Source organism: Saccopteryx leptura, chromosome 4 (assembly GCF_036850995.1).
Source record: "Saccopteryx leptura isolate mSacLep1 chromosome 4, mSacLep1_pri_phased_curated, whole genome shotgun sequence".
In the NCBI taxonomy this organism is placed as follows: Eukaryota; Metazoa; Chordata; class Mammalia; order Chiroptera; family Emballonuridae; genus Saccopteryx; species Saccopteryx leptura.
The window spans coordinates 212,923,355-212,934,519 of record NC_089506.1 but is presented as its reverse complement, the minus strand read 5'-3'; the positions used below and the strand labels follow the sequence as shown (position 1 = coordinate 212,934,519).

Sequence of the window (11,165 nt, the reverse complement as noted above, 5' to 3'; positions counted from 1 at the left end):
GGAATCATGAGTATTTGTCCTTTTGTGCCTGGCTCATTTCATTGAGGTTTGTCGATGTAGTAGCCTGTGTGTGCTTCATCCCTTTCTGTGGCCAAATAATGTTCAATTGTATGAACGAATCACAGTTTGTTCATCCATTCACCCATCGATGGACACTTGGGTTGTTGCCACTTTTTGGCTATTATGAATAATGCTGCTAGGAACATGGGTGTTTGAGCAGGGACTCAGGTGGATACTTGTACATACATGTTAGAGCAGCATTAGTCAAAATACAGATTAAAAAAAAATGTCGAGTTGCCCGATATAGAAAACCAAACAACCCTGCAGGTCTAACGAAACCACTGCAGGGCTGGATCCCATACCCGGTTTGCAGCTCTGGGCTCAGAACACACTGCTCGGGCCAAGAAGAAGGTGGCTGCGTGAGGCCAGGTGACTTACCTGGCATTCAGGGCAGGCTCGCATGGGGGACTCAGCCTCCTCAGGCAGAGCCAGGCCCCCTTAGCCACTGTGCCTCGCCTTGGCCGGGGCTCAAATCTGCCAGTCCTTCCCACGGAGCTGTTCTGGGGGCTGGAGTGGTCAGTGGTGGCGCCCACAACTCTTACCCCTGTCCTACAAGTCTCAGCTCAAAGGTGAAGCACTGTCCTGGGCTTCTGATTTCAGATCTCAACTCCCACCCCACCCCCACCCCCGCTGCCCCCCTTTGCTGTCCTCACCCCCTCCAGTTTTGGTTTATCCCCACAGATCTTATCACCTATCAGACTAAATGGTCCACTGTGCCGGTTCGTTTCCCTCCGGCGTCCCCGTGGGGAGGGCAGCATCGCCCGTGCTCTGTGCTCTGCTGTATCTCCAGCTCGCAGGGCAGCACCTGGCACGGAATAGGTACGCAGGAGGTTTTGGTTGATGATGAATGGATACCCTTGTTTATATCTCTGCCCTGACCCCGGTGCCCACGTCTGAGATGCTGCTGGTGAGTCACTTCTCTGGGTTGAGCATTGCCAGTTCCAGCTGCTGTTTTATGTAAGGCCTCTGCTGCCCTATCTTGTCATCTACAACTTGTTTTGGATTCATTAGTGGCCCTGAGATGGCCTGGCAGGGACACGGTAGAGTGGGTGGCAGGGTGGGCAGCCTATCCATCTCATGTCCAGGTGAAGACATGCCCAGCCAGGGTGCCCGGTATGGGTCCAGCATACGGTAAGCACTTGATTAATATTTTGTTGAATGACTGTTGAGTCATGCCAGGGTCTCCACTCCCTGGGAACTGGGGAGCCAGTCTCTGGGGCCCTCGCCCAGGACTTGTTCGAGGAAGTCTTCACTGGCTGGCTGTTCAGGGCCTCCTCTGGCGCCCACCGGGCCCTGCTTCTTAGGGCCCCTTTTCCCGCCCCTCCCCATCTCAAGGACATCAACATCTTGAGGTACATGCCTGCCCCTTGGATGGCCTGGGCAGTGACCCAGGTCTCATGAAAGGTGGGAAAAGCTGGAACAAAGAGAAAACTGCAGAGGTAGGAGGTGGGAGCATCAGTCCCCAGTGGAATCCTCCAGACTCACCTCTTCATTTAGCAAACATCCATGGCGGCTCAGCGTGCACCAGGCACCAACCGAGAATCCGGGACCCACGGGGAACCTCCTCGCCGTGTCCCTCCCCTCAGGGAGTTGCAGCATACAGCACCCAACTTCAGGGGGGCCCTTCGGGGTCTATGCGCACTGCTGCCCCTTTCCCGACACTCCCTCCCAGCCCCATGGCCTCTGTGCCTACCCCCCATAACACCTCACTGCCATGACTTGTTCACCTGCCACCCACCCCCGGGGAGATAGATGTGTGTTAGCTGAGGATGGGACCTGTGTCTTATCTGCCACTGTGTCCTGGCGCCCAGCACAGGGCCTGGAACACAGCAGGTGTCCAGTAGATGCTTGTCAAGTGAGGCGGGGAGGCCAACCACCTTCGTTTCAGGAAGCACGTTTGAGGGGCATGGCTAGCCATGAGGTGCAGCGGTGGACCCAGGAGAGTGAGCAGGTGGGGGGGGGGGCACTTGGCAAATCTCTGTTTGGCTGCTGAGGGGCCCCATAGAAACTGCCCCTCACAGGGACTCTGGGTGGGTGTTTCCTGCTGTCCCTCCTTCCCCTAGTCCTGGGACAGAGAATATTATATCAAGGGGGCTGTTCAAGGCTCCTATGCCCCAATCACTGCTTGTCTTTGGGTATGGTAGGACAGGGGCTCTTCCCTACAGCTGAGTTGCCTCCAGCCCCCAATCAAAGCAGGGTTAGTAAAACACACCATGACCCCTTTTGGTACTGACAACCCCCAGGGGAGGCTGTCTATGGCAGGATCTCAGAACCCTGTTGCCACAGCAACCCACCAGCCTGAGGGGCGGGCGGGCATGGATGTCCATCCCTGGGGCAGGCTCTGGGGACAGAACATGTTGACTGGGCTGGGGTCTGCCCAGCAGAGGGTGCTTTGAGGATCTGCAATAGCAGCCCCAGCCTTTCTAGCACCCTGTCCCTCTGCGCTGCGGCCTCAGGCACCTAGCATTCGTTCCCACTCTCCTCCAAGCCCTCAGGCCTAGTCCCCCTCTCCTGACTTTCTCTCCCTCTCCTCTGTAGGGCCAGCTTCAACTGCTCCTCCAGACCTCTGTTTAAAGGTCCTCCTTTTCTTGGCAGCCATCAGTGGCCTCCTGAGTGTGGTCAGGTGCTTCTTCTGGACTCCTGAGACCCCCACCCACCCTCAAGTATGACCTCTGGTGACAGTTATCCATCCACTGGACTGAGGTCCCTCAGGCTCCACTGGATCTAGTCCAGTCACCTGTATCAGGGCTCAGGGTTCAAAAGGGCTAGAGGACCGTGGGCAAGTCACTAACCTCCTTAGGTGGCCTCAGTTTCCTCCTCGGCAGAATGGGACAATAATAAGGGAATCTGAGGATAAAATGAGGTGATGCCTGACACACTAAAAACTGTCAGCTGTTATTGTTATTTCTCTTGCCCCCTCCCTAGGTATAGCAAGAGCCCAGCTTTAAGGTTGTTGATCAAACGAAAGAAGAGACAAAGATACATGCCTGCTTCTGAGGAGGTGGAGCCTGCTTCTCCTGCTTGGGCTGTGGATGTCAGATGTCGAGTGCAGCCACTGAGTCAGGGAAGACCTGCCCCCAGGGTAGGGGTCTTGGAATCAGGAGGGCAGGTTCCTCAGGAGCAGGGGAAAGCCCCTTGGGTTCAGCACCTGACCTGGACTCCTCTAGCAACTGCAGCCCAGTGGCCCTTTGACCCCCTGGAGGGTGGGGGGCTTCCAGGAGCTCAGGGGTGGGGCCCAGTGAGGGTGACCTGGTCCCCCAGCCCTTCCTGGGAAGTCTCATAAGTCATAGCCACTGGAGCACCTGGCTGGCCCCTCCCGCCTGGGCTGCCTGGGAGTACAGGTGAAGGGTGAGCACAGTGAGTAGTTGAACTTCTGAGTGACAGGCCCACGGGAAGGTGGCCTAGACTGACTGCCACCGGGGGCCTGATTCATGGCTTTCCAGTAAGTGGGTTAACGGGATCCCAGAGCCCCGGGTCGGGCCAGGTCTCCCGGGTGAGTCAGGGCGGCTGGTCCCTGAAGGCAGGAGCCTTCCTGAGCCTCTGGGCAACCCCCTTGCCAGCCCCTCGCCCCCATTTCCCCAAAGCCCTGTGGCTTCTTCAGCACCTCCTACCTGACCTCCCACTGTTGAGGACCCAGGCCCTGGGTCTGAGCACCTGCCCTTCTCCACCTAGACCCCCTTCCTTTCCAGCTCTGAGGACCTTTTTCTGCAACCCCCCAACTCTTTAGTCAACGTCCAGGCCGTGGTCCAGTGCTCCTCTCCTGCCCTCCGGAGGCCAGGTCCTGGGCTTACAGCCAGAGCCTGAAGTAGGAGTCTCAGCTAGAGACCCCGGTTCCCGGTTCCCGTTAAGGCTCATTTCCTCCTGGCAGCCCCGCCCCCTCTGGTGACCTACAGTGATGGACAGACAGAGTCACTCACTGGGGGGACTGGTCCAACAGCATTCCACCTCCCATGATAAAACCTGGGGTGACCTGCAGAGAACTCTGCACACTTCTGGTGGCCAGCACAGCACAGCTCGTCGGGCCGTGACCCCGCCCCCACCCAACATGCTTGTTTCCAGAACCCCCCCAGCCTTGGGTGGGAGCTGTCTTAGGATCTTAACCTCCCTGCTGTTTCTAGCTTCTACAGGTGAGTCCTGAGGACCTGCTGCCCCTCCTTCTTTTCCTCCCTCCCTTTCTGCCCCTCCAGGATCTCCTCCTCTTCCTTCTCAACTTAGCCACCTTTCCTCCTGGTCTTGCCTGAATCCAGTCTCCTCTTTGCTCATTCTCTCTCTCTCTCTCTCTCTCTCTCTCTCTCTCTCTCTCCCCCCCCCCCCCCGCCCCATTCCTACCTTCCCTCTCCCCCACGACCTTTCACCCTCCTGCCTCCCTCTCCTGTTACTTGACTGCTCTGTGCCTCACTTCTCTCCACGGCCACACACTGCAGGTACTAAGAGGCTCATAAACGTTTCTGTTCTTGTGGTTATTATTGATCAAATTCATCACTGTCATTGTCTCCCTCCTTTCCATTCCTTTGGTTTCCTGGGGCAGCAGCCTCCAGGCTTTGGGCCTGGCGGGGGTTGGCGCCAGGAGTCTCTGTCACTGACTTAGGTCTGAGGGAGGAAGCCTGGGAAGCTGGTTCCTTGGCCCCCAGCAGGTGGGATTGATCCTGGCACAAGCTGGAGAAAGCTGGTGGGACGAACAAGGTTCAGCTTCTGATGAGAGCATGAGGGATCTGTCCGCCCTGCTCAGGCTCCGGGAAATGCCCCACCTGGGAAGACCTGGAGGGCCCGGCAATGAGAGACTAGAGAGGGTCACTAGGTGCGGGGGAAGGTGGCCTTCTCTCCACCGGGCACTGGGGGCTCCTCTCTGCCAAACACTGGGGGCTTCTCTCCACTGGGCATTGGGGGGCTCCTCTCCACTGGGCACCGGGGGCTCCTCTCTGCCAAACACTGGGGGCTTCTCTCCACTGGGCATTGGGGGGCTCCTCTCCACTGGGCACCGGGGGCTCTCCACTGGCTTGAACCTTTCTTTCTCTTGTCCTCAGCCATCCTCAGTGCTGCTAAGACATCTGGTGAGTAGGAGCCACTCTGAGAGAAGGGGGAAATGGAGGAAGCCTGAAAGGCGGGCAGAGGGCAAGAGTGGGGTTGAGCTAGAGAGCAGGCAGGAAAGGAGGCCCAGAGGGCAGAGCAGAGACTGGGATGTGGAGGAGAGAGGGCCAAGTGCAGCTGGAGTCCAGGAGGGCGGATGGCTGAGAAGGTAAAAGGAACAGACTGGTGGGCAAGGTTGAGAACCAGGTGGAGGGGAAAGGCCAGCCAGAAGGGAGGGCAGAAGTAGGACAGCTCAGGGGAATAAATAGCAGAGGAGGGGTATCTGCAGGGCAGGAGGGCAGAGGGAGAGGCAGGGGAGCACAGGCCTAAGCGCTGGAGGTAGGTGAAGGGCCGATGGAAGAAGAGCACCGTGCTGAGGGAATGGACCCTCCTCCACCAGCACCCCCAGCCTGTGGGAAGCCCCAGCAGCTGAACCGGATCGTGGGTGGTGAGGACAGCGCAGATGCCGAGTGGCCTTGGGTTGTAAGCATCCAGAAGAACAGGACGCACCACTGTGCAGGCTCCCTGCTCACCAGCCGCTGGGTGGTCACCGCTGCCCACTGCTTCAAGGGGTATGCCAGCCAGTCTCCTCTCCTTGAGCCCCCAGCTTCCTGCCCCACACTCGGGCTCCACACACAGCCCCGGCTGCCAGGCCCTGGCCCAGTCTGGGGTCCCTCAGGAGGGGCCCTGCTCCTTCCCAGAAGTCTCTTTTGCTTTTGTGAGGACTTCTTGTGTGTACTCTTCCCTGGCTCTCCCAGGGCCTTCCTGGCCGTCCATGGTGCTGGCTGACCCCATCCCCTTCCCTCTTCCTTCCAGCACTCTGAATGAGCCATCCCAGTTCTCTGTGTTGCTGGGTGCCTGGCAGCTGGGGAATCCTGGCCCGAGGTCCCAGGAGGTGGGTATTGCCTGGGTGCATCCCCACCCTGTGTATTCCTGGAGGGAAGGCTCCCGTGCGGACATCGCCGTGGTGCGTCTTGAGCACCCCATCCAGTTTTCTGAGCGAGTCCTGCCCATCTGCCTGCCTGATTTCTCCGTCCATCTCCCTCCGAACACCAACTGCTGGATTGCAGGCTGGGGGAGTATCCATGATGGAGGTGAGCTTCTTCTCCACCAGGTGGCTGGGGATGGATAAGGACAGAGGATGATGGGCACTCTGAGACACAGGTGCCATGGCAGCAAAGCCTTGAGGCCAGAGGCATAGCATGATAGACAGACAAAAAGAGGGACTGCAATCCAAAAATGTGACATCACAGAAGCCTAAGTGGACAATTTAAGTTTATTTCTAATGAACAGGTATCTTTACCTGTGTTCTGAGGCAACAGCAGCCAGATCAACAACGCTGTTAAGTGATCTAGGAATGCCTGAAAGGAGGCATGTGTGGGGCCAAGCTGAATACCATAAATATGAAAACAGCCCTAAGATTACAAAGTAGGAACAGGGGCCCCTGGTGGCAGGATGCTATAATTGCAGGCAAAATTCCCTGGAGGAAATTCAATCTCAGTAACTGTAAAATATAATTGCAAACTAAGTTTGGAGGTTTGGAAAAGATCATTTAGGAACACAAAGCAGATTATATAAAGTAAGAGGCCATGAAGCACAAAAATATAGATGAGAGAGCAAGATATTAAGAAAGAACGTGTCAGAAAAATGGGACTTTAATCAGATTCCAGAAGAATGAAGAGAAATGACACCATTTGGGGTATCTAGAGATCCCACTGACTGAGATTGCAGCCAGCCTCCCCATAGTCCTCCTACGGGGCTTCTGTGAGAACTGGAACTGTGGACTGGGAGGGTCTACAACACCTCCCAGCTGTCAGGGAATTCTTCACATCCTCCTGACATTCAACACTGAGCGCTCATTTATTTAATACTTCATCGGTAGCCGTCCCCATGCTGTTAAAGTAGTGCCTGAGACAGGACACACCTGGACCATTGATTCTAACCATTTGGGGGCATCCGAGATCTTAACAGCTCAGAGCTTCTGGCTGCATGTGCATGCTCCCATTCAGCAGGTCCAGAGGTGGAGCCGGGAACTTGGGTTTTCTGCAACCATCTTGGGAGAACCTGACAGAGGTGGCTGATTAGCCTTTGAGAAGTGCTGCTAAAGGGAATGAATAGAGGAGAGAATTGAGGAGGCAACCAGGAGATGTTCTCAAGCCTGACTCTCTCCTCCCTGCTCCCAGTGCCCCTGCCCCAGCCTCAGATCCTGCAGAAGCTGAAGGTCCCCATCATCGACTCTGAAATCTGCGGTCGCCTGTACTGGCGGGGAGCCGGGCAGGCAGCCATCACTGAGGACATGTTGTGCGCCGGCTACCTAGAGGGGGAGCGGGATGCCTGCCTGGTGAGCACTGCACCCTTTCCCCATCCCTGTCCCTGTTTCAGCTTCCTCACAGCTGGCTGGCGGGGCCTCTCCCAGAATCGGCTGTGACCTGCAGTCCCCTCAGATGCCTGTGGAACAGGCCTCTCTGCTGGGTTCAGTCACTCACCCATCTGTTCATACCTCCAACATACACTTAGCACGTCAGGTGTCCAGACCCCTGTCAGGGAGCCTGCACTTTTTCCGGAGGTGGGCGACCCACATCCTCCACCACAGCTCTGTCACTGTGGTGGAGGGTGGCAGGATAGTCTGTGGTCGACGCCTGGGGTCGGACATTGTAAACCCTGGTTGCAATTCCTTCTCTGCTGCCCGTGGCTGCCAGCTTGTGCAAGTCACTTCTTTCTGAGGCTCAGTTTCCTCATGTGTGAAACAAGTAACAATACTCTCTGCCTCACTTGTGAGGGAGGAGGTATCACACAGGGTATCTGTCACCAGAAGTGAGCCTGCAAGGCATGTCCTACCTGGCCCTCCCTGCCTGGGTGCAATTCAGGTGCTGGCCTCCTGGATGGAGAATTGCCCCTCAGACCCCTCATACAAAAAGAACCGGCTGCCATCCGCTGTGTCAGGTCCTGGGCTGTGCCCACCCGCTGCCTTACGTGGGTCCCTAACCTGCCCTCCTCTCTGTAGGGCGACTCGGGAGGCCCCCTGATGTGTGAGGTCGAGGACACCTGGCTGCTGGCCGGCATCATCAGCTGGGGCGAGGGCTGTGCAGAGCGCAACCGGCCCGGTGTCTACATCAGCCTGGCGGCCCACCGCTCCTGGGTGCAGAGAATCGTGCAAGGGGTGCAGTTCCGCGGACACTCGCAGGGGGGCGGGCCGTCGGGGTTAAGACTCCGGGGGTACAAGGCGGCCCGGGGCTCCCCAGCAGCCTAACCACGAGCAGTTTCCTCCGTTGTAAATAAGCCGTCTACCTCTCCTCCGAGTCCGCTCGCAGACTCGGGGTCGCCTTGGCTGGGAGACCCCGCCCTCGCCCCGCCCAGACTCAGGCTCCACCCCGGGGCCGGGAGCGCCTTTGTATATATACGTTAATAATTTTTACAGTTATTTGTAAGTCCGTCCGCATATATTATTTATTCCCCAAATTTCAATAAATTATTTATTCATCAGGTTCTATTTTTCCCCCTTGTATGGGGACATTAGGAAGCAGGGTCCACTTGGAGTAAAATGGGGGCAGGTAGGGGTCCTGTCCACCTGATCAACATCCTGATCCTTGACCTTTGCACTGTCCTTCCATGGACAGTGGGCACAGACCCAGCTCTGCCGGGAGAAAGGCCCCCAAGGGTACGGGGGCTGCAGGGCCCTACCTGTTTGGTTTCCAAAACAGGGCTGGGTGGGAGAAACCACTGCTGTGAGAGTGGGATGTCCCCCTCCCCCTGTGCTCAGAGGCCTGTCGCCTGGCTTTGAGCTGAGGCAGCCTTGCCTCTGCACCCTCAGGAGCTGACTCACCAGTGACTCACAGCTGATTCTGTGAATCCTCCCAGTGGAGGAAGGAGCATAACAATGAGACAGCAGGGCGCTAGCTAGGCCCTGCCTCATCTCGGGCTTGAGTCACCTGCCTGCACCCACAGGGGTGCGGTGAGAGCCCTGTCCCAGGCCACAAGGAGTCGCCTGGCTTCCTGCCCTGAGGGAGACCCAGCTAACACACCTGTTCCCTTAGGAGGGCCTTTTCCACCATCCCCTCTTCCGCAGCTAGGCCTCTGGCCTCCAGCCCGTCCCTCCTCCCTGCCACACCCCCCACATCTGGAACCCTGTCCTAGTCCACCAGGGCTTTTCGAAATAGTTAACGCAAAAGAGTTTCATTCTAAAGCACAGTCAAGAAAGCAACTAGGCCCAGTCATGCTAAAAGAGAGAAGCATCTCCAGCCAGAACCAGTCAGTGAAGTGAGTTTTTGAGAAGGCAGTGTAGGTTTTTGTTTGTTTCCTGGTATCCTTCATTAGGAGTACTGTTCTAAAACATTTGTTCCTATTGTTCTGATTAATTACCCTTAGATTATTACCAGATCACGGGCAGTGTTGTAGGGTTGGCCTTATTAAAATAAACAAACAGAGGCTAAACTGGCTTCCTGCTCACCTGGGAACCAGCCTGGGGAGTGAGTGGGTGGCTCAGGTGGGAGCTGAATCCCAGGGCCTCCCTTTTGTGACCTAGTACCCTCCTTACCGGTCACTCTACCTCTTTGGTCTCCTTCCGCTCCTCCCTTGCCTTCAGTCCCCTTCCTCATTTGCTGCCCCTGCCCTCCCTCCATTTCCTCTTCTGTCCTGCAGGCTCTCCCTTTGCTCCTTGCTCCCTCACCTTCCACCCCTGAGCACTTTTCCCTCATTCCTTCTCCCTCTCCCCAGCTCCTTCCTTCTGCTCTCCTCTCTGTCCCTCGGCCTCTCCCATGCCTGTCTCTTACCTCACCCTCTCCCTCTCCTTCAATAAACAGGAGCCCCTTCAGCTGGTGCCCTGATAGAAGCCCTTGAGAAAGGGATGCCTAGAAATATCTGCCAGGGTGGAGAGGTTGCCCCATAGTGGCAGGATACTCCTGGGTGAGGTGGGTTTTCTCTGAGTTGGGCGATCAGCCTCCAGGAAGCCCCTGAGCCCAAGGGTACTGTAAAGCCAGTAGCCACAGCCACCATCACAGCCGCCTGGCGCGTGCAGGTTCCCATTGGATTCGGACGGACGGTAATGAAACAAGGGAGCCAAGAACTGGTGGGCCATTAGCTTTAATCCTAGCTTGCACCCGGCAGGCAAGAAATACACACAGTGGGAAAACACTTCCCTTTCCATTCAGGGTTCCCAAAGCCACTGACTCACCTGGCTTTTCCTAGAATCAAAGGCCCCCACCAGTCTCAGTCACCCTTGGTTCCCCATCTGCACACCTTCTCGCTTCTCCTCTCTGCACAAACTGGCTTCTCCTTCAGCACCCTGCCATCTTGGCTTCCTTTTTTCTCTCTCCCTCTTCCTCCTAAAAAACTACATGGGCCCACAAAGACCCCCTCCTCCAGCACACATTAGCATAACAATGGCCCTTCCCAAGCAGGAAGGCAACCAGCAACTTCACAGACCAGCATCATTTTTAACAATAAAAGTGAGCAAACTCAGAAAATACAGATTTTACAAACTCATTTGCCCAACAGTGGGCCATTCCGTTTATTAGTCTCGTAAAGGCGTTAGAGCACACAGGCAGGGGAGACCGCTTCCCTCTCACTCAGGGCTCCCAAGCCCCTCAGCACTCCAGACTTACGGGACTCATTCTCCAGACGGGACTCATTCTCCAGACTCGGCTGACTCACAGGCCCCCACCAGCCTCAGCACTCCAGGTCAAACAGGCCAGCAGAAAATATCCCCTTCTCCAGCAAACAAGAGCAAACAATTGCCCCTCCCCATGGAGGCAGGCAACCCACAATTTGCAATCTGCAGCCCTGAGGGCAAGTACCACATCTTCCATAGACCACACACACATGGTGCTGCCCTGCACCAATGCAACATTTAGGCAAAATATAAGTGAGCAAACCTAATGTTGGGCAGATAAAATATATTATGCTCACTTTGTTAAAATTGGCGCTGCCCACGTGGAAGCCCGTCACCCAGGTGATAATATTAGTTGCCCTTCTTGCTTGGGATGGGCGTGATTATGTTAATAGGAGTTGGGGAAGGGCTTTTACACCAAAAGGTGTTTTTT

General features: G+C 56.2%; 1 protein-coding gene across 1 annotated transcript; it reads left to right on the top strand.

Annotated features, from left to right (window-relative positions):
• Positions 1-4,034: 4,034 nt before the first annotated feature.
• LOC136403727 (brain-specific serine protease 4-like) lies at positions 4,035-8,610 on the top strand. Its single transcript, XM_066382819.1, has 6 exons — positions 4,035-4,187; positions 5,085-5,111; positions 5,528-5,699; positions 5,944-6,221; positions 7,311-7,468; positions 8,132-8,610. The coding sequence occupies exons 1-6, from the start codon at positions 4,106-4,108 to the stop codon at positions 8,375-8,377; spliced, it is 963 nt and encodes a 320-aa protein (XP_066238916.1). The 5' UTR covers positions 4,035-4,105; the 3' UTR covers positions 8,378-8,610.
• Positions 8,611-11,165: the final 2,555 nt, after the last annotated feature.